The 24,145-nt window shown below is 38.2% G+C and overlaps 1 protein-coding gene across 1 annotated transcript in view; it reads right to left on the bottom strand.

Moving 5' to 3' along the window:
• Nucleotides 1–24,145, bottom strand: part of SPAG16 (sperm associated antigen 16) — a 439,096-nt gene that overhangs the window by 149,234 nt on the left and 265,717 nt on the right. The window contains exon 13 of the mRNA XM_069782045.1: nt 11,432–11,558. Coding sequence (XP_069638146.1) covers nt 11,432–11,558 — 127 coding nt within the window. The remainder of the gene's footprint in view (nt 1–11,431; nt 11,559–24,145) is intronic.

The following is a 24,145-nucleotide window of genomic DNA, read 5'->3' as shown; positions in this document are numbered from 1 at the left end:
ATTTCACAATTACAACACCATCGCATTAGCTCATCTGCAAGACAACAAAAGAACATACAGTCCAATTTCTATAGGCAATACAAAATCCCATCAAGGTAGTCTACTGGAGCAATTTTAAATAGAATTGTACAACACAAATTAGGTGCTGCCTCATTGCTTCTCCTCTCGAATAGCCCGTGCTAATGTCTCCCAATGTCGTCATCAATACTGTACAACACCTGAAGCTCCTGCTCAGGACACCTGTCATACATTTTTCATTCCATCTCCACCACTTTAGCAACCAAGTCTATCTCTCATTTGCATCAGTTTAATCCTTTCTACAGAATAACCCAAAAGACATGAGTGGAGAAAAAGATTCCAGAAAGAGAGAATTGAATATGTTCATATTTTAGGACCTCAGCTGAATCATCTTTAGATTATTAGTATACAGCACACAGTGAGATGGCAAGACTCTTACTTTTTAATGTGGTTTTTTTCCACGCCCTATGCTGCAGTCTACATCAACAAGAAACGGTGAAAGGGGAGATGGAAAAGAGGTGAAGTGACATGCCTGCTACTCATAAGCAAATTCCTGGCTGTGTGAGGAAGAGAAGAAGCATCTCCCAAATTTTCCATCAGTTTCATATTAGACCAACCACACTGCCTCTTAACATAAAATGTCCTCAACTATTTATCATGCTTATAAATGTGGAAGCTGAATTCAGTTATAATCAGAGTTGCATTTTGGCCTTGGACCATAAAATGTGAACAACACCTCGCTGTGCTGTTGCCTTGGGGGTATCAGAGCATAAAACTGTTTTAAACCTGTGTCTATCTGGCAGTTCTCTGTACATTAAATATGTACTAGAAAAATTCTATCATATGGGAAATGTTTGAAGTGTGAATTACAACTGCAAACTTTTACTATCCATCGGTGCTGCATGGGGCATCCTGCTAAAAACCAGTTTGACAGCCTACAGCTTTTCCTTCAAAACTAGGACCCTCAACTGTTTTGCAGATGACGCTTAAAATTGACTACCTAAGATTTCTTGAAGCAGCAAGAAAATATTTTTTAAGCAAATATCTTGCAAGCTCTGAAATTCCAGTGTTTTGAACACAGAGCTGAAGTCATCCCAAAGGTCTGCCTCCTTTTCTGTTCAAGCCATTTCCCAGACAGTATCTCATTTGCTATTATGAAAAGGACATGTGAGCAGGAAGTCTAAAGAAGCCACCCACTGAGGCTGTGGGGAACCAGAATGGGAATAAGTCTATATACAAGCAGTAGCGGTTAGAAGGGAATAATCTATACAAAGAAACAGATTGATTCATCACCAACATTTTGATTCAGTATTTACCAAACTGGAAAGCTATTTAGTGAAAATATATTACTTACCTCACAAAGTTATTATTAGTAGAAAGGAAAATGATTTGTAAGGTTTGGGGTTTGTTTGGTTTTTAACAGATCTTTTTGAGAATGTGTAGCCACAGTCACCATGTCATCAGACTTCTGAAACTTAAGTTCTTACAGCTATGTCTGGGAAGGGACAGTGGTTTGATATATAACAGCTCATGCTTGGACTAGATAGTCTCATCTTTGAATTTGAAAAGTAAAAACCCATCATAGCATATTCTGTGTAGACAAGTGTGTCCAGATGCCTTACTTCAACCTGACAAAACAGCAGCTCTGTACTTAGTAGCACATAAGAACAGCTTGTGGGGAATCCAGATAAAAGGAAGATAACAAACAATTCCTTTTCTTCAGCATAACATGGTAGAGCACTGTAGGTGTGCAGGTGGAGAGGTAGACATGCTGATCCACTAAGAGGACTTCATAAAAAGTTCAGGTCTATAATCCGCTTTCCTCAATTAATACGTGAGGAAAGAAGATTCCACAATTAACTGTGGAAAGGAAAAAGAGCATTTAAGATGCAATGCCTTTAACTTAACAGACTAACAGATCTTTCTATTTCTCATACAATTCCCCCCCCGCCTCATCAAGAATAGGAATTAGTTCTGAGCAAATGTGTTGAAGCAGAATCTAACTATAGAAAGCATGACAATTACTATCTAGAGAAAGCGTTTACAGTTGCTGTGCACAGTAACTATTCATGGGAGCTCAGTTCCCCAAATGTCTATAAAGCTCACAATATTGGACGACTCCTAGATACCCTGACATATATTTCTTTGCTATACATGCTTATCTGAATTCTGTCTCCCATGGTTTAATGAATTTCCCTGTGCACAGGAATATACATGTTCTACAGGCACAGGAGGTGCTGACTATGGCAGTTGTTTGCTTAGCAAATTTCCCCATCCATGCTTCAAAGTTGGTCTTAGTTTCTGATTAGGTTGCACATGCAAGCAGTATGGTGATAACTGAACTACATTTTCAACAGGCTCCAGAACAGGCCGTCTTCATACCTATGAACTATTGCACCAATTAGCTACTTTTGCAGTGATATGCAAGTTAGACATTTTATACTGAAAGATCTGTTGGCAGAGGGTAAAGTATTTGTAATAGAGCTTTCATCCCAAATGTGTTTCTTTCCCTGACTTTTCAGGACATGATAGGTAAATTTCAGAGATGATGCAAAAGCTGTGACTGATTTTACTTCATATAACATTATGAGCACCTTGTGAAAAGCCTGCAGTACAGAATACAGTCAGTATGAAACTCAGTAGTTCTCCATTCAGGGGAAGGCAAACAGTGTCTGGCTGTGTACCCTGCTTACAAGTGACTATTTTTTGCTTGTAGATTCCAAACTTTCTATCAGTTCTTAAATCCTCCAGTGTCACCTTCACTTACGCTCTGTCAAAGGCAACAGTGTTAAGTGGTCTTTTGAAAATTTTCTGGCAAACACCTTTGTGCTTTCCTCCCTGCTACCTTTCACACCTATAAACAACCATGCACCAACTTGACTGACCTCTGAAAATCTCCCCTTACTTCTCATGCCTACAAAAAAGTTGCCAGTAAATGGTCTGTGTAGTACAAAGCATTGTTTATGATGTTAAACAATAACATAACAGTTTCACTGAAATTTTGTGCTCTCTTTGGCTGAAGCTTCTGGCTTCTGATTCGGTTATCAGCTGTCTGGAATAGAAGCATGCTACAGCTATATACCTTCTACTGCACTTCACACAATGGAGGCCTGGTCTGGGAAGAGAGATGTTAATATAATATCAACTAAGTAAATTTAGCTATTATTTTTAATTAATTTAGGTATTGTGTGGCCAGTGGTGATCTGGTAGGAACATTATTACACACATACACACACTAAATTGCTTTTTTACTAATGACTCATTTGTTCTATTCTTGCCTCTTTCAAAAAAGCGATTAAGTTGAAAATGACCTTTTGAAGATTGTACTTGTGGACCGATCTTTTCATTTTTAATTACTTGCTTGGCTTTAATTGTTACATTAGGTACTATTAAGAAAGCAGCCAGCTTCATAATCAATAATTTAATTAGAGTTTTAGGACCAAGAAGTCAATGCGAATGTTATTCTGCAGTCAGGCCTTTCCCAAAGCCTTTGAAAGAACTTTACTCCCATTTTGTTTCAAAGTGACATTGGCGACACAAAAATTAAATTCATACTTACTGCAATATATCATGCACACACTTTATAGATATACACAGGCAGCTGGTAAGAAGTTCAGATTCAGGTCAATCTATTTGCTGCCCAGACAGGAATACAGCCTGCTCCTCTTACTTAATTTCTAAATAATCAGTGACACAGCCAAATGCCATTACACCGCACACTCCTACAGAATCCACTCCCTGTATAGCATGCCAGGAGACACACTATCTAAGTGTTTACCGAAATCTATAGCCAGACTTTTGCCCTGGCGAGAACTTCAAATATTTTAAATTTATCTATTTATAGCACCCTAATTACTACTAATATTCTAAGATAACCAGCAGCAACTGAAAACTGATGCACTCTAATTTTACAACTGATGAAATCTGATTCAATCAGTAGTGAATTAATACCCTCCTCCATTTCACTTTTGCCTCTCTGCCTGCCCTTGCAAGTTTACAACACATCAGCATCAGTGATACCTCACAGGGAGCTGTCACAGTGGAGCTGTGAATTGCATGCCCTGCTGCCTGGAATATGGATATTCCTCATTTGTAATTATAGGCATGTGTTTCACATGACTACATCACTCCAAAATGCCTTGCACAGAAGCAACCCCCTAGCTGGTAAGGCATGAGTAAATAGAAATTAGTGTGCTGAGACACACAGGGCCAAAACACCTCCCCATCACCTGTCCTTAGATTAGGGGGGACCATCCTGGGGAATGCAAGGGAAACACAGCACATGGATGAAAGAGAGCCTTAAACCAGAAGAGAAGCTTTGATGAAAGGCACAAAACCTTGCAAAAGGGTGGCTGCAGTGACCTGCTAGGAGGGTGGGAGGCAGGCAAGCAGGTGTGCTGGGAGGTTTGTGAGCTTGGCAGCAAACAGTAATTCAAAGGCCTATAGCTTGCTCAGGAAGGATCAGAGGACTGCTCTGACCATGGGAAAGGCAACAATAGGAGAAAGGAGCCAAGACTCGTTCTAAGACACACAGTAAGTTAAAACCAGGCCAGGCTGCACTGCAAGAAGCCTTGCCTGAAGGGTGTAAGCTTCTAGCTACAGGAGGAAACTCGGGCAGAGCCCCTGGGGAAACCACGACTGTACAGGAACAAAAGCAGCAGGCTGCAGAGGACCCTGTTGCTCTCTTCTCTACTAGTAGCAGCTTAATGACTGTTAACATCATGATGAAAAGATGTTACTTTAACTAAATAACTACATCACTGCCAATAAGAAGCCATTTAAACATTTCACATGAATTGGGAGTCAAACTGGATATTAAGCTTTAACATACAGAACTGTCTTGTCTTCTCAAAGACTTCTCCGTGAAATGAAGTAAGAGCATAGCTTTTCTAGGTTGTGGAGGCAAGGCAGAGGAAGACAACGTGTTAAAAGGGGCTGCCTTCCCACAGGCAAAAGGACTCTGACATCCAGTGGACAAGCCTAGGCATGTCAATGAACAGGAACAGCTTCATAAAACAATAATTACAACCTCTTAACAGCCGGTAATTCACCCAGAGCTTTAGAATTGTAGAATCATAGAATCGTTTAGGTTGGAAAAGACCTTTAAGATTATCAAGTAAAACTGTTGAGCTTTGTAGAACAAGGTAACTTGTCTGATCTGAAACGTTTGGAGTCTCATTTAAACCTAGTTTAACAGGGGAAAAAAGCCTATGAGTTCACCTGATTATACAGTTTGTTAAACTTGGAATTTAATGGTTTGATTTGGGAGCGAAGTAAGGAAGGCAAGAAAAAGGAGGGAGAAGTCAGTAATGGCAGGCCAAATGAAAGACAGAGTCATAGTTCCAGTCTGAGGGTTATTCTGGAGACAGCAGCCAAACAGAGTTTGAAGGGCAATGGTTTTCCTGCCTCTCAGGAAGAAAAAAAAAAAACCACAGCAAAACAAGAACATAGGATACTTTCTTGTTTCCATCTGGGTCAACTGATCCAACTTGCAGAGTTATATTATCATTATTTGAAATATTTTATTTTAATTCTCCTTCTTCCACAGAAGTTACTTTGGAGGAAAGTCAGAATGTAGCATTTTTAAAAATGAGAGTGACCGTATCAAGCTTTTTTCCCAATTATTTTTCAAGATTAGAAAGAAATCAAGACATTTTTCCTCAGCTGTCTTTTTGGTTTTGAAAAAATTGGCACTAAGTCTCTAGGAAAGCATTCTAAGCAGATTTAACATAAACCTCTTTAAGTTTTACTTTTGTCTTTCGTGATATTACTTCTTGGAGGAAACATAGTCTGTATTCATAGCTATTTGTTCTTGATTTCATATGTTACTGTGACTCAAACTCCTTTTCATATTAACACAGGGAGTTTTAAAATATGAACCCATTATTTACAAATATGTAGAACAGAATCAGGAACACAACATTTGTTACACTTCATGGCAGTAAATGGACTTATCCTTGCATGTCCCCTATTAACAGCAAAATAATTCAATTACACTAAGAGATTAAAAGTTTGCATGGAAGGGCTCTTCATCTCCAACACTGACGACTTCAATCTTTGACTTTTGAAGAGGATTGACTTGAACCATAAACTGCCTGTCAAAGATTTTTTTAAACGACCCATCCTGTCTATCCACTCAGCTCTTGAATTCATTTCTCAGGAGTTCAAAAAGGTTCAAATAAAACTGACAAATCCAATACCCTGAGGATATTCTGACTGATAATTTTGTGTCTAAGGTGTTTACTGGGGGATAAATCAACTGGAGTAAGCCAAAAAATGTAAGGATGACCAGATCAGCTTTCAAAATACCTCCCTTTGGCTCCTCTGTGCCTGTCTCATATGCCTGATGCTTAAATACCCTGACATTTTTTCTGAATTTGCCTCGTGAATGCCCACTCCAAATGAATATAGGCATAAAAGCCCCCACCACAGATGGGCAGCATCCCTGCAAAGATCTGGGTGTTCCCACATACTCTAAGCTACTGACAAAAAAGTTCTGACAAAATCCATGTTGAAAACCAAGTAGTCTAAAAGATAATTCATATTTCACTGGAAGAAACAAAAATGGAACAGGTTATTTTAGGGAATTACTAATTTGAAAATTACTAAATTCTGACAAAATCAAAACTGAAAAATAAGTGGAAATTACTAGTTTGGAACAATTCCACTGAATTTAATCAAGTAAGAGTTAACTAGCTTTCAGGCACAATCCAGCTGCAACAGGAACTGCAGCAGGGCTGTCCCATGCCACAGACATCACACAGTGGGGGAAGATGGGCTATGTTGTGAAGGAAAAGATTGCAAGACTGGAGCTTAGATCAGCATCATTATAATTGTTCTACATCCATATAAAACACATAAGCAGCTAAGCCCTCACATTAAAATGCCGCACCACAGCTGGCATCCTTAGCAGAGAGCTCAAAAACTGGTGTATGTAAGTATTTATTGTCTGGTAGCACACAGTGTGAAAAGCCCTTCTAAATAGCCACTGTCCTTAAATGATCTGTATGCCTTAAATCAGATGCCTTTTACAAGACCGCAAAAATGCAAATTACACCGCACCAAATTCTTGGGTATTTACTCCACTATTTCTTTGAACTCGCAGACAGATCACTTCTGGATCTAAAGGTCTGTGGGGTAGATCACGAAAAGCCAAGAAAGAGAAGTCCCAAGCAAGCAGTATCTTACCACCACCACCTGTAACCACTCTGTAGAACAAGGGTGGCAGGGTTGCTGTGGGCGACAGGAAAGGTGGTGCCTGACATGAGGGCTGAGCACCCACTGTCACTTCTCCTACCAGATGGGGCATTCATCTGGGTTTCCCTGCTGTTGCCCAGACCTAACTGCATGGAAACTTAAACTCTATCAAACCTTGGCTAACATTCAAAAGCCATTAGCAGAAAATGATAAGCAGACATCGCGAGTACAGAAGCCTCAATTTATTAGGAAATAACGCTTTTAAAAGGACTGTACATAAGACCCTTCTTAATCCAATACCACATTTAAAGAAAAAAAAAACCTGCCCTAAAAGAACACCCAGCTGCCTCTCACTCTTTTCACTGACTACTTCTTCCTAATGTCTTTCTCTGAGTGTAGTGTGGCCCTAAAAGTCCAGCCTGCCCTACTATATAAAATGTGGCTATACCACACTCACAAGCCATTTCCAGGGGCTGAGAGAACCAATTTCTTCATGCCCATAAAGAGATACCCCTGCATGAACCTGGAAGAAGGCTCTGCCTGGACTCCTACTCCTCTCCTTTGCTTTGGGGCAGGGGGAAACTTTACAGCAGTCTTTAAGGAGTATGATGATGGCCACAGCCAGGTTCTGGCTCGATGAGAATGAGTTATCAATTATTGGAAGTTATTTGCTGCTGTTAAGACAGGATTTTGGACAATCTCATTCTGTTTTTTCCTTTTTCCTCTGAGATTGGTGCCTTCATTATTCATCAAAGACCACACTACCTCGGAGCTTCTAACTTTTGGTTGTGCTGTTCAGCCCACAAATTACTGTCAGGGATAAAATTTGATGCACAGAGCTAGAACTTGCATCTGGTCAGTGTTCTGCTGCACTGTCTTAACCCTATTTAAGTCATCTTTGACCCAAATAGTAAAAAGCTGACATGCTTGATGCCTTTCTGTCTGGATGTCAGGGATATTAGTTTGATAGTGAGGTGGGAGTGGGATCCTTTAATTTGTGTTATATGCCAGCAGGCTTCTGCAAAAGGAATGCAGAAAAATAGGGCTCATCTTAAATCACTGGACTATACTGCATGAAGTCAGAAAGATATCCAGGATAATTAAATAATTAAATGACAAACACTTGAATATCAGTGACCACCAAAATGGACAAAAATCATCAAACAATATCTCAAATGCTTCGTATTTCACAGAACCAAATAGAAAAATAGAGCACTGTATGAATCTAGCTTTTTACAGAGCTGTGCATGTGCTGAACTTTATTCACAAGAATAGTATCACCGATGTGAATGGGACAGTCCAGTTAAGCAGACACACAAGTCTTTGCAAATCTTTGTTGGACGCGTTCCTTACGGCATTACTGCTAAATGCTGACATCTAAATGACAGTCACTGCACAAATTTTTCCAAAATGAAATATCCAGATATAGAACCTGACATTTCAAAAATCAGAAAGTGGGTGAGGTAGTTAGTAAATCAATAAGTTTCAAATATTTAGTATGAAAAATCTGAGTACTTTTTTCCCCTCTATTTAATTATTTAAGTGTATAAATATTTGGCATTTTATCTTTCTGAGAAAGAGCAAAGATACAGCTTGGCTCAAATGTTATCCAGACAAACCTGACTAGCCCCAAGAAATTACTCATCAGAACATGGGAGATGCAGATGAGCAGCAGACCGCTTATCATGAGAAGAACTAACCCAGGCAGGTGAACTTGTACTCTTGGGGTCTCATGTTCTTTTGCACCTCTCATTTATCATTGGACACACTTTGCAATTCATGAGTAGAGATGCTCACTCTGATGTGTCAGCGAGAAAATATTCTGGTGAAAAGCCAGAATATGCTTGTCTTTCTATGAAACTGGCATAAAGAGAAATAAATTCCACAGCTTATCTTGGCATGAGAGCCATCAGCTTTACTGGCAAGAAATTCCTACCAATGAATTGCAGCCTCAGTCTCATACACCTAAATCTACTGGGAGTCTGGCACGGCATGAGTATGGTTCCTATCCAAATCCAACACCAACTCCATATTTTCTCCCACAATGTTTGGAAAGAGCCATAATCATCTAAATAATATTCATCCTTCTGTGTTCTCATTTCCCTATAGGCAATATATATCTTAGGTTTAAAATTACAGTCAACGTGCTGTAGATTTTTTTGAACTACTAGATCTGACCCTATATTATCCAGAAAAAAAAGAAAAAAGAAAAAAGAAAAAAGTAATGCCATGTGCTTCCAAAGTCTGAAGGCTGCCTTATAGCTTCAGCTTAGTAATTACAAAGATTTATGTTCCATTCTGCCCCAAATCCAGAGCTTATTGTCCATTCAACTTACACCGCTTTTACTTACACTTCTCTGCATCCATTATCTTTAATAATAAAGAGCTGACTAAAGTTAATGATTGAAGAGCAAGATGTGATTAGTAATATGAATCTAATTTATGAGAAAACAAACGGGAGTATGATTTTCATGTTTCATTAAAATTATCTTAAATGTACTCCTTAATGCTAATTGATCTCACAGAGGTGAGAAAATATTCTATTCCAAATTAATGGGAGAAAAATAATTCATCTTCTTTCTGGAGGGAACATTTAATATCATTCAGTATTTAGAGGGAGACAGCATCTTCACAGTGATTTCACCACTAAAAGTGACACTTCAATGTGGGCACGTGTCCAAAATCTGCAAGATTTCCCACTGAACAGGGAAACAATTCAACAGAATAAATACACAACAAAATGCCATGTACAATGTTTTATTTTCACAAAAGGTCTTTCCTATCTTAGCAAAATTACCCAAAGGTGAAAAATGGTGCTGGTGAAAGAAAATTGAGCAGGCTTTTTCATAAGTTTATCAAAGAAATACCCTTTTATAATTCTGTTAATTTGCTATGAACACGAGATTACCGAGACATATGCAAGATAAAGTTCCCTGCAGGATTTATTGAAAACAAAACAAAGCAGAAATCTATTTTTCCACTGAGTTTTTCACTTTTGTTTGCATTTCAATATTTTTTTCTCTTTTTGAATTATTCATATTTGGATATAAAATATTTTTACAAACCAACACATTTAAGAATAAGTCTTGACTGGCTTCATTTTAACTTGTGCTTTAAGCCCAGGATTATTATTAAATGACCCTCTATAGTCTGTTTCTATGGTCCATAAATAGAAATTGCCTAATGAGAATCTCAAATATTCCACTGTCATTTTCGTATCAGTTTTTCTTATCCTATGTTTGTATAGCTCTAATGACAATACCTATTACAATACTCTAATTACAATACCTAATACACAGCAATAGCTCTTTGCCTCCTTCCTCTCAAATCCCTTCCATGAATACAACCTTCTCTATTCTCGGCCGGAATCTTATATCTTTACACTGTTTGAGAAATGCAAAGTGACCATAGTACCAACTGAAGTAGCAACTTGAGAATTTCAAGAGTTGCTCTATGAGAAATACCACAACAGCAGCAGTAATTATTGAATTTTCTGATGAAAGAGAAAAAAATTCCTCTTGCCTTGTTCTCGTATTCTACTTGAACAGAATTTACGTATTTGGTCTACAAAGCAGCAGGGACAAATACACTCTCCGAGGTACTAAATCCATTTATACCTATACCAAAGAATGAAGGTAGAGAAGAATAAAGGAAGAGATACAGAGTTTCTGACACTACCTACATGGAGATATTGCATGAGAAATCAGCTGTGAGTTCGGGGGGTGGGGGTGGGGTGTCCCTTCTAGAGGAAGAATAAACACACTAGATTTCTATGCAGCATGTTTCTTCTATGGCATTTCCCCCCATTTCCTTTGTACGCAATGTAAAGGACATGCTAGCACTTACAAAAGAAGCCAGACAAAACTGACCTTCAGCTGCTCTATCTACTGAACTCATTCAGCACAGTGTGCAGCAATGCAGTCTTCCAGACCCAGACCATTAGTTGCTAAAACCAGCACCACCTAATTAAGTCTACCTGTTTATTCAGGGATCTCGGTGCATGTCCATTTGTTGCATTGTGAGGACTCGGTCATTTCAGATGTCAAGGAAATGTTATATGGTGATATTTTTGGTCAGTAGATAATAGCTATGTTAGTGAATATTCTATTGCCACATCACCCTTACTGTCTATTTTCACTGGCTTTCATTTTTTCTCACACCATACATGTCATCACTTCGCTTGAATTCAAGAAAGACCAAGAAAAAGACTGCTTACGGTTCTGGCATCCCAGAGAGATAAAGTCTTGTCAGCAGAGCTAGTGAGAACAGTGCTGGAGAATGGAAGAAACTCAATGCTATTGACTGAATCTTTATGGCCACACATCGTATATCTGCATCTCTCACTGCAAAAGAAAATAACAGAAATACAGCACTTGCCATTCAGGATAATAAGAACAAGAGATAAGTTTAGATGAATTAGTAATGCATTGCATGTGTCTTTCCTAGCCACTCTTTAGAAAAAATGAACATTGACAGCTATTCATTACCCAGAGAAAATAAAAAACCCCCAAACCAGTTAGTGTTTGCTTCCCAGTAATGAAGGCCATAGTGGGAAGCTAAAAAGAAATGGAGAAGCAGGTTTTAAAAGATTGAATTGTAAGGAGCAACAATGAAAGCACCATTGTATGTTTCCTGGGTGCATCCTCAAAAACCTTGTTGATGTAGAATTTAAAAGGAACATGGATGAAAAGGTAGGATAGGGACAGCACCATTTCCTTTTTAAAGATATCTTATTCCTTCTTGCTTACAAAGGTCTAAGAAATCTATAGCACCATCCCAATATGCACCTTGAAGAAAGCCAGACGGTGCTGGCAGCCTGCCTTTCTTCTCAAGGTCTGCAGAAAGACTTATGGAAACTAAGTGATGTCTGGGAGTTCTTCACTGAGGGTAAAGTCTTGTCACTGTGAACACCCAGGAGGCCTTTTCCCTACAAAGAGGTCTCTTGCTATGCATGAGCCCCACCAGTAGCCATTATAAGCTGTAAGTTCTTAAGGCAGATGTGAGGAAACAGAGGTGAACCCCAAGCATCGAGGTCTTTACCATGAACTGACCACAGTTCAGATGGAATTACTCTGTGACATGGTTTGGGAAGTTCTTTCAAGGCTGAAGACTTCCAACTATCCCACCTTCTCCCAGCTGATCAGCTATGAAGTAATACCCTAGAGGTTTTTGTTTTGCTTTCTTATCTTTTTATTTTGTTTTCTTATCTTGTAATGAGTTAACTTCTGAGACAACACTACTGATCCTTCTCAGTTCAGGGTATGAACCTGATACAGATGGAACACAAGACGGGAAGCTTTTCCCATTGTAAGGAATAGAGACACAACCACTATGACACCGCTGTAGAGAATCAGTTCGCTCACAAAACAGCTGGAAGTTGGCTATATAACTATGATCTTGTAAAAGCTTTTTGGCTTCTGTTTTGTTTTCCGTGTGCACACCAGAGAATAATGTTCCTTAAACCAGAGTCCAGGAGAAGAGAAGGAAGAGCCCAAGGGTGACTTACCAGGACAATACAGAAGGTAACACACAAATCTGGGATTATTCAAACAGAACAGAACGGCAAAGGCTTAACTCCTACACAAGGATGTCAAGAGGGGAGATGATTAAAATGAACTGGCATTCACCACTCATTATGGCTGTATACAAGAGTTGTCCATGCTGATATGGGTTTCAGTCTATGATTTCTTTAGATATACATGAAACTTCATGAATTTGCAGTGTTTGTACTGTTATATCCTGTGAAAACATACAGGTAGATGAGCATACCATGGAAAAACCTAATCAATGTAAAGTCAGTAGCAGTTCTATCCTCTTTGTTCAGCTGAGTCAAAAATAGTATGAAAAAATAAAAGCCAACAACTAATCATAAATTATTACAGCTTTCAGTGAGAGCTCAGAATTTTATTCCCTGCTCATGTGATTCTGACAGTAGAAACACACCTCCCCTGAGCTGGCTGCTGAATATATCATTGGGGCTTGCAAATTAGATTACTGGGTGTCTCTTAACGAAGAAATTTCTTACAATATTTATTAAGGAAGCTGTCAGCAGAGGGAATTAAAGATGTGATTTTTTTTTTTTTTTTTCTTTTCTTCCTGCCTGTATGTCACCAGAAGACTCTTGGAGCTCCTGCAGGTTTTGTATCAACAGCACAGAAGATCAGTATCTGCAGATCAGATACAGTCCAATAGAGCTAAAGAGTTTTGATGGACACTACCCCTGATCAGTGATCTAACAAAGTGACTTCTCAGACCTATTTTAAAAGCCTTGCCATTTCCCAGACTGAAATGCATATGCTGCACTGAGCTAAGCACCAAGCCTGTCCACACGGAAGGGATAGTAGAAGGGAGATAAGTTGTTTCTGAGTAGAAATATTATCCAGGAAATATATTTCAAAGGAATATTAGATTCCACTGGTATCATTTTACAGAATCTATGTTTTTCTATTATAGATAATACATTATACTATTCAGTTTTATCTGTTATATAGACTACATGTGTTATTTTATCACAAGGACTCATTTTAAACTAGTCATAAAGTATTGTGGCCGTTAGAGCTCGGTGCACAAGATATCTGATATTCATGATCACTTGATATATGACAATAAAATAACTTCAATAAAATAATTTTTTGTTTCACAGTCTCATGGCAATGTTTTACACCACAGAATACGCCTTTTTCATCTCAGATCATATACTTTTATTTGTGTATAGGTATGCCATTTTTTAAAAGTGACCAATGATCTCCGGCTTGCCTGTTACAGCGTAAGGACTTTGAGTTGCCAGTTTCTGACAAGCAAAATCCTACTGTGTATTTTGTGGGCTCTTATTAGTTTTGAAAACACAGACAACTTTACATACCACAGTGTGACAGTGTTCCACTAGAAGAAAATGGGGTATTTTCCTGTAGTAACAGGATGTATGTAGATCCTTTTCAAAGGCAGGAGGAGAATAACATCTTCAACCTCCTTGAGGGGGCTTCAGGTGAAAGAACACAGGAAGAGGAAGGAAAGGAAAAAAGAATATTTTGTTTGTGAGTCTCTGACATAAGATATGGACCATCCCAGCCAGACAGGGTGCAAGAACAGGCTTGTGAGAGATTAATTAGGTGCCAAAGCAGGAAGGCCCATTCAGAATCCCTTAGCAAGGTGAAAATGGACTAAAGTGATGGACCATGACAGCAGCAGAAGGGAAGGAAATGATTTGTACTTTTCCATCAAGAACATAAACACCCAGACCTGATGCAGTTGTCTGTCTCTCTCCTTGCCACTTCCATATCATTGCGTACTGATGAGTGAGCTCTGGCTCTCAAGATTTAATTTACCACTCTGGTAACTGACTGACTGATATTTCTAAGAACCTCCACCTGCTACATAAAATAAACTCATCTTTCCTTCTAGCTGAGATATAATTTCAGCAACACTGTCTTGTACACAAACTATTTTTTGGTTGGAAAGGGAAACATTTTATTTAGATGGGTTTTTTCCACAAAAAAGAAGTTGATATGAAGGGTAGAGCATCACCTTGTTTTTCATGGGAGCTCATATTTCTAACAAGTGGGTCATCTACATTAGAATAAATCTGTAGCAACATTCATTATCTTATGTTTTTTTCTCATTATGAACACATAGCCTCGTGGATATAAGCTTCACCATCTCTGAACATTTTAGTTCAGAACAGAGAGGGAATCATCTATGAATAGTAGGTTAGGCACTTGCAGTACTCTTGTTGCTTACATCCAGAGACAGAGAAAGAGGTCCTGAATAAATGATGCCATGGTAGAAATACTGCTCAGTAGTTCAGTATTTTGCAGATTGTATCCTGAACCTCATCTCAGACACCAATTCCAACCCTCATCTTTTACCTGTGTTATTACTACTTTTTCAATGTAAACCATCAGTTAATACATTTTCTTGACTCGACTAATCCTCAGTGTTCTCTTTTTTTCTACAAAGTCGATTTCCCTCTCCTTAAATCCAGGTAAGGTAAAAATGTCCATCAGTAAATCAGCCTTTATTCTACCTCACCAGGTTTTGATTTTTCTCAACAGGTTCAAACAAACATGGACAGACTATTATAGTTATAAAGAAGCACACCTATAACCTGAATGTTGGCATTTAAATTAATCATACCATTATCTATATCACTAGCTCAACAGTGATGGGAAGATTTTACTTGCTCAATTTTTAGAGACTTCTCTTTTGAGAATCACATTCTGGAATGGTTCATTCAAATTCAAAAGGGCTTGCAGTAAAACCACATTGAAAAAGGAAGATATGAAGCATTTCCATTTATATAAGACTTTGCTGAATATTAACAGGCTGCCGTCTCTACACTAATGTACAATACCAGCCAAATAATGCACTAGTTAGATATTTCATCAACTGTAAAATAATTGAAAAGAAAATACAGATAGTGGGCAGATTTCTATTACCCTGTATACTTTCCTATCTGCACAGACCGAGTTAAAACTCAGGAAGGACAACAACCTGGCACACCCTCATGGGAACATTTTACAATTGCCTGGTACATATTTACTGCTAAAGGCTATACAGGGCACAAAGCATTGGACAACCTGCAGTGCTCCACACCAGCTTAGTACTCATTTCCAAAGACACACAGCAAACCAGAGAGACAAGTAAGATTACCTGTTGCCAATTCTTTTGCTATTTAAAAGTGTTTAAAAAACCCAACCAACAGACAACACATGCTTACTAGCAATCCTATGAAAACAGGACAAGCACTGCCTCCTTTCTTCATTTTTTTTTTCTTTTTTTTTTAAAAAAAAACATGTGGTTTCTATGTTCAGCTCCAGCTGGAAAAATTAGGGGGTGGGGGGTGATACCATTTCAATGATTAGTTAGCTAGTCATAGTTCCTTATTTTATTGACATGTCATATTAAATCTTATTTCAAGCATGGTAATTAAAAGCACCTATATAGCCAATCGAAATTAATGAGATTTTTAGCACATACTTCTGAGTCAGTACCTCTACCAACCAGCTTTTTACATGCCTTCCAAAGGAATACATTAAATGCACAAACACTCTCAAACTGTACCATCTTTCCCAACAACTACTATCTCAAATCATCCCATGGAACAAACACTAAACTAAACCCTTTCTCACGTCTACTGAATAACATTCTTCTATGTGAACTGCAGTCATTAGCAGGTAAAATGTCAAAGTAAATTACATCAGAAAGTCACCTGCTATGAAGGTGGACACAACATTTCTGAGGAAGTTTTGTAAGGTCACACAACAGACTCCAGTCCTGTTATAGTGATATAATTGTAACAGTTAAAAGGACAATACTTTTAACAAAACCAAATCCTATCACTTTCTTATTATATGGCTTTATCTCAAAATGTGTTTAAATTAGGCATAGAACTTCTCCAGCAAAGATCAATGGACAAGTATAGCAAATGGGCTGGCTTAAGACATTAAAATGCCAGTTTGGTTTATGCTGTTGTAAATGCATCCTATCATGTCTTTACATTTTATGACCTCTATTTTATTTCTAGGTAGCTTCACATATGACACATCCAATTATTCATGTCAAGAATGTAAAACTACCACTATTTCAGTAAAAAGTGCCTACCATCATTTATGACAATGATTTTTTTTTTCTTGACCCATTATTTCACTAAATGTAACACATTTTATAAGACACTGACATGTGAGGACACTTCCTCTATAAAGTACATTTGTCTCTGAAAAGATATATGCAAGTATGATGCTGTCAATATGAGCCACTTTGTTCAATTATTACTTATCTTCAAGAAAATGAAGCGCTCTTCCAATTGTGAACATTCATTTGTGCCCTCTTTCAAACTAGCGTTTGACACTTTGAAAATGCAGTGCTAAAGTACATGGTACTACTATATTTGTGAAAATGTAAACAGTTCTTCTCCAGTATTTATAAATATTTAGAAAGAAAATATAAAATTAAATACTTCTCTGTGTAATTTATCTTCATACTCAGCACTCATGGAGCATTTCAATCTTTGCAATCTGAGTGCTCTGCAAAACAAAGAGCTATGCCCCAATTTAAAAGAAGCTGTAAGTCAGGGTTTCTTTAGCAAGGGCCAGTTTGCAGAGTTACTCCTGAGTTACTGAATCATGTGAAATCACTTTATATTGTTGGTTTCAGATAATTTCAATTGTTACACTTTTTAAATTCACAGTGAGCAGAAGCAGGATTAAGTATTAAACCTTCCTGTCATCACTCACATCAGAGGCTGCTTTGAGCTCAGCCAGGTAAGGCTGGCTGAATCACACAAGCATGTTGTGTAAGTCCTGCTCCCACTGAAAGCAACACAAGGTTTGCCACTGATGTCAGCAGGAGCAGGATTAGAGCCAGGTTTATCACCACAGGAGCCTGACAGCTCACACTCGCGTGGCAGGTACACCTGCCCTGATAGAGACCCAAACAAACCCCAGAAGCTGCAGTCTGGGGGTCGAGCCGCCCAGCCCGTGTGGTGACTGTGGTCACATACACACTTCAGCCAGTTGACGACCATTAGGTATACACTTCAGTCGAAAGGCAAGACCTTCAGCCAATGAAACACTTTGGTCGAAAGAAACTTCTCAACCATTGACCATATATGACCACAGATCAGATTTGACTAGGGTATAAATGGAACCCTGCCGGAGGACAAATTGAGCCAGCCTCCCTTGGAGCAGTGGGTCTGCAGCCGGGGACTCTCCTCTTGGGTTGGGACACCACCCAAGGTAATAACTCATGCAGGTTGAGAGCCCTCACCTTTACAGGTGAGCGATTCCATATTTTTGATCCTCCTTTCTAAAGCTTAAGAATTCTGAAGTCAGTTGTGCAGTATTAATTTCCCTGTACATCATTGAAGCTGTGGTTTGCTAATGTTGTCAGAGTCCTAAACGATTTTGATTGAAGAATAAACTTTGTTGAGTTTAACACCTGTTTAACTTGACTGTGTGACCCTCTGTGACAACACTTTTGGTCTAGTGCACAGTAAATTGAGCATGTAAGAGGAAACTGATCTCTGAAGTGGTATGGACTTAACTGGTAAGTGCAAGGGTACGATTCTTTCCCTTCTCCATCCTTTTCTTCCTCCTTCTGCCAAAAGCAAAGCAAAGGCTTAGCAACTAGGAAGGCTCAGTCAAGGAAGAAAGAACCCCAAACATGATATAAATGTTTCATTAATATTTTCTGGGTATATAAACAAACATTACTCATCTGACTCAGCAAGTTTACAAGTCTGCAATAAAATACTATTACGTCCGTTTCTTAGACCTCCTTGAGAAACATAAGAACTTAGGGGTCATACTCTTAAAACACAGAGGTTCTGAAATGGATCAAATTGCTTCTTTTAATTAAAAGGACATAAGTCAACTTTAATAGTTACATTTTCATCTTGCTTGGTAAGTTTTGAAAGGCTGCAGCAGTTTATTTTTCAGAGTGCAAATTTCTTCTCTGAAATTTAGCAAAGTTCCTTTCCCCTTCCTTTTCAGGAGCTGAACTGAGTATGGCAGCTTTCCTTTAACACCAATTTATAAAGACTCGAGAAAACTGTCACCAGCCCTGCTTCAGTTCCTGCTGAAATCAGTAATAAAAACTACAGTGATTTAGTAGATGAACAGATACTACCCTGCTGCAAGTGGGAACCATAATTATAGTCCTCTGCTTGTATAAGGAACACCTTGCACACACAGGGCAGGCTTTTGTGCTCACACAGGATGCAACTACACCTTCAGGTAAGCCCCCAGTCTGGACTGAATTTGTCTAACATACATGGCAAGCCCTCCCTTTTAGCAAAACCATGGGAGAAAACTGAAAGGCAACGTCTGAGCATGACTGGCCCTTAACTTTGGACTCTCATATGATGTCTGAGCACACTGAGTGCTCCCCAGCCCAGTCTAGTCCCACGTATTTTGGGTTTCAATCTTGCAAGCACCACGTAAGTGTTAAAATCTACCTACAGCAGGAATGTGGGCCAAAAGCAAGTCCATCATAGTGTACACATAAGCTTGTCTGTAAAACTTTCCTCTAACTCAAAATACAAATACGGGCTTCTCTTATTCTGTGGTGCCACCTCCACTAGTGGTGCACAGCCTTGCTACCATTTATGCATTTGTGTGCTGTTAACAAGCTACTCAGTCAACAGCAACACCCAAACGTAACAGGAAAGCTATTATGCTGTGTTGTGTTGGAAATTTCTTTCATCTCCAGGGACCTTGCCTCCTTACATATTTTGCTGTTCTAAAAATTACTTTGTCCTATTTCTATAACTTGAAAGAGCCTTTTTGGCAAACAATATCCAGAAAGGGAAAATTGAACATACCTGAGAAGACAAAAAATACAAAAAAGCACATGCAGAACAGAAAAAGAGGGCAATGCATTACATTAAATGAAGCCTAATAGCTTGAACTTCAGCTTCAGCAAGATCTAATAGTGAGGGACATTGGTCAAAACTCCCCTAATAAATTTATAATTACCCAGCAGAAAGCAATGGTCCAGTCTGATTTCTATTCTGCACTGAAATTAGGTAACAGCCAAATAATCACAGTCCTTGAAATAGTGTTCTATAAATGCAAGAGAAAGAGGTTGCAAAACTTCATGCCTTACCTTTGGGATTAGAATGCTTATTTGTCTCAATTCCTTGTAATTTATGTAACAGAATATGTCTTAGTGGAAAAGCAGCCAATTACAACACTGTGCTTATTTTTCTGGAAGAGCTCTACTATACGTGTTTTAGTAGAAGCTGTGTATTTATTGAGTGTGTGGAAACTTCCACTACTAGTGAGATACTGATCAGCTTACTAAAACATATCACTGAGAAAAAAATACTCTTAGACAAAAAAGCACAAAGCCAAAGTTTTAAGGACACACTGGTTGCTATGGTGTTGAACACAGACTTGACTGCCTGATGCTAGTCTGAGAAATAATACGAACGCTTATTTTCTACCATTGATTATCAAGCATGTTTCTGCACAGAGCGCACGCAGATAGTGGTTGGCTGGGTTTTACAGAATAAAACACTTTCACAGGTACCACGTTTGGTTAGAGCTATCTAGCAAAAGTAGCCAAAAATAAATATAAGTAATTACATTATGTTCTTTGAGTGATTTGAATACTACTCAAACCCAGGATCTATTTTGATAAACATTGAGAATAATAAATATGGTTGACACTAGCTTTATATGTTTTTTATGGGTGAAAAGTGAAAATTACTGAATTAATAATATTCTACTTGGGCTTTCACTAGAAGGTGTGAAAAACTAACAGTGTATGCTAATAATCTATCTTCTTTTTTATTGGCTTGAAACACGAATAATGAATCTGCTCATTATTATACTGAAGATTTAGTCTCTTAACATCTTACATTTCTTTGAACAAGTGAAGCGTTGTGTAAGAAATATTATTTGTATTATTTTCTGCTTCCAGATAGAGGGTTTTCAGTGTGAAGCTTAATTTTTTTTAAAAGGAAAGATTAAAAAATAAGGCATAAGATCTCTGCTTAAGAATGGTTTAGTCATTTTGTTCTAACTTTCCCCATTAACAGTATGATTTTATATCAATATAATTAAACCTATATAGTCACAGTGCACACCCAAAATAAGTGTCACTGTATGAGAAGAACAGTATCCACAATTACAAGATCAGACTGATTTCTAAAGCAATACAGTGACACTGTAGAGTCCTTTACAGATGTGATCTGGAACTAAGCACATCTTTAAATGTAAGTATTTTCTTAAACGTTCAGCTGAACAAGGACCAGAAGACACATCACTTTGCCAAACTTTGCCTAAAAATAGCTACAGAAATTAGTACTTCCATAGCTATGTCAGAGATGCCAATAAGTGATCATCATGAATCAAAAGAACCATTTTTTCACGTGTAGCTGCTCTGGACTGAGTCACAGTAGCAAGGGAGGCCAGAGAAGCCTGAATGCCTCGGCAGCACACCATGTCTACCCTAACAGCAGAAAAAGGGTTGCAGTTGCCAGGTCTGTCTTCAGGAGGACAAGGGATACTTTTATAACATTTCAGTCGGTTCCAAGAGGACAACTGCTGAGATAAAAAGTTTTGCAATACAGCATGTACATTTTCATACCAGATTGTAATATATTCTTCATTACCTTTTACTATGTAGGCTTGGTTGAATTCTGTACCTTGTCAAGGTATCTTTAAAATCTCACTAGTCAACACCTAATCGTTGGCAGCACTGGGCATTTTTCAGCTCATGGCAACAGCTGTTGCAAAAGCTCACTTTCCTTTGAAATTGGGCTCCAAATCAACTTTGGTGATTTATTTTGGCTACTTTAGTTTCAACAGAAGTATGTTACTTATAATCCAAATTTTTCAGAAGTGAGATGCATTTTATATGCTTCAACTTTGGATTATTTTGCATTTGAAAAGGGCCATATTTTCCCAAGGTTAGAATCAGGTCAATAAAATGACTTTGAAAGTCATGGCATAGGAACAAGATTTAGGCATTTATATCCAAAATCTAGATCTTAATAAGTGCCCTTTTCAAGGACCATCTTGGTCATATACAGAACCTTGGTCTTGCTTGTAAAGATCAGTAAAAGACCGATGTCTGGGAATGGTCCAAAGTATTTTTATCGGGGCATTATTTAGCAAGTTGTAATCTATCTCACCCCTGAACTCACTCAGAAACAATAAATTTGTTAACACTACTCTAAGGAACTCAACTTAGCAGGCATTCCCAGGACATCTGTAACATATACCTGTAACATCCCAGAACATCTGTAACATCCCATTACATGGGATTTGGACCCCACATAAACTGTATTGGTACCCACTCCTAACATGATGCAGGAGCGCACACCCTAGATTCCTCGATCAAATTTCAAAATCTAGGTTTAGTTCTTCCCTCTGCCTCAGGCAAGTAAATACCCATGCATTAAACCATCCGTTCATGGCTATAACTTTCTAACTGTTTCATTGAGTCTGACTATGTGCAGAAAATAAATTCAGTCAGCTGAAGAAAAAAATTTCTGCAGACCAATGGTCACAGCACTTGGAGTGACAAGATCTGAAGCGGTTCCCCTCCAAGGTCAGCTCTTGTATTTCATAGTTATTGAATAAAATGCCATTTAGGTCCTTAGGACAGGAGCTAGAACACAGTCTTCTACTCCTCTGAGATGCCTGGCTCTCCCTTGCAATACATGGAAAGCATAACCATCTATCCCAGAATTATTGACATCAATCGAGGAGCAAGGTGCACACAGGTTCAGAAAGGTACATGGTGATGCTTATATTATTTTTTGACTCTAACTCTTGCTCAGCACTTTCTGCAAATCAAGCTTCCTTAAAGGATTTTTTTGTTTGGCAGTTAAAAGATGGGAGCACCAGAAACCACTTATTGAAAACCATAGCCTTATTTTATTAAACAATTATCTCCTACTCCCTCTAGGCATATGGGCACTAGATAATCAGATAAGCGCAATCTCACTAATAATAAAATAGATTTAAACCATTTAAGCCGACATTAAACACTGCAGAACTAGTACAAGTATGTTTTCTGCTCAGCAGTTCTGCAGCCAAATAAGCAAAGTCTTGCTCTCTGGTGACAGTGGGTTATCCTCAATTATCATATCAGCTGACATCAGCATTGAACTGATATCCTGTTATTGCAGTCAATACAGAAGTTGCCTTTTTTTTTTTTTTAAATAAAAAACTTTACAGGTAAAACTTCTGCCTTTTCTGCCTAACCCTGAACAACTAAACCCAGGTGTTTCTTAATTCATGCAAGAACTTACTGCTGTTGATTTTGAAAGATAACAGTATAGATGTAGTTTGATGGATCACTGGCAAGTGATTTAATTTTGTGAGTGTGTATATTAATACTTACGTTAGAACTGTTCTATTCAAAGAGGTTATTGTACAGTTTTAGGCTTCTGCTGTTCAAATAAAATATTGGGGGAAAGGTGAACCATCTAAACTCAACATTCAGATCTCCTTTACGGTGCATCTCAAGCTCCCTGAAGAGTTTCTTTGCCATTTCATTCTCTTCCTTCTCATCATTTATTTTGCTTTTCTACTTGATTGTGTTAATAGATAAAGAATATAGCATTATATGCACAACTACTAACTGGTCACACATAACACAGAAAATGAGAAATGTGACAATGAAAAATACAATTTGAAAAATCTTTACACCAGAAGACCAGATAAACTTACTATGCTATACTGGAATGCACATTTTCTGTTGAATTCTGGTATCTTACTGTGAGGCTGATCTGATCTATTGCTTCTAAAAAGTCACTGATGAATGTAATAAATAATTGCTTTTTATGGGATTTTAAGTCTGTAACAGTATATATCAGCACATTTTTAAAAAATGCTGCTCCTGTAACACTTAAGTCTAAAATACCTTGCCAAGCCTACTCTGAGTTCATCCTGTAGAGATCCATCATACCATATTCTCCATAACTTTATACATTTAGGATGAGATTTCCAAACTTCCCTGACAATGCAGAGTCTCAGATTCATATAGCTTTTGGGTGCCTAAATAATCAATTAGATCCTTAATGGGATTTTCAAAAGTGACAATGTGCCTGCTCCAAAGGATTTTCAATCAACCCTTCAGGCACTTTTAAAGATCCAACTCTTCATGCATATTACATCAAGGGAGCCCACCCTCTAACATCTGCTTATGTGAGAACTTTGTTATTTGATTTTACTAGAATTAGGCAGAAGCTGAGAAAGAGAAGACTTGTCTCACTGAAGAACAAGAAGTGATTCTCTCAGGCTTCTGTTTGCTACGAGTCAACATTAAACTGCATGAAGGATGACCTAGGTTTTCACTGTTTTTGAAACAAAATCTTGCCTTCCTTCAAAAAAAAAATCAACTGTTGTAAAACTACTGATGAAAGGGAAAAACTGAAACAAGAACTATATAGGAGAGCAGCAGAAAAAAAATCTAG

This window comes from Haliaeetus albicilla, chromosome 4 (genome assembly GCF_947461875.1).
Source record: "Haliaeetus albicilla chromosome 4, bHalAlb1.1, whole genome shotgun sequence".
NCBI lineage: Eukaryota > Metazoa > Chordata > Aves > Accipitriformes > Accipitridae > Haliaeetus > Haliaeetus albicilla.
Note: the sequence above shows the minus strand (reverse complement) of the source record. Positions and strands in the feature narration are given on the sequence as shown.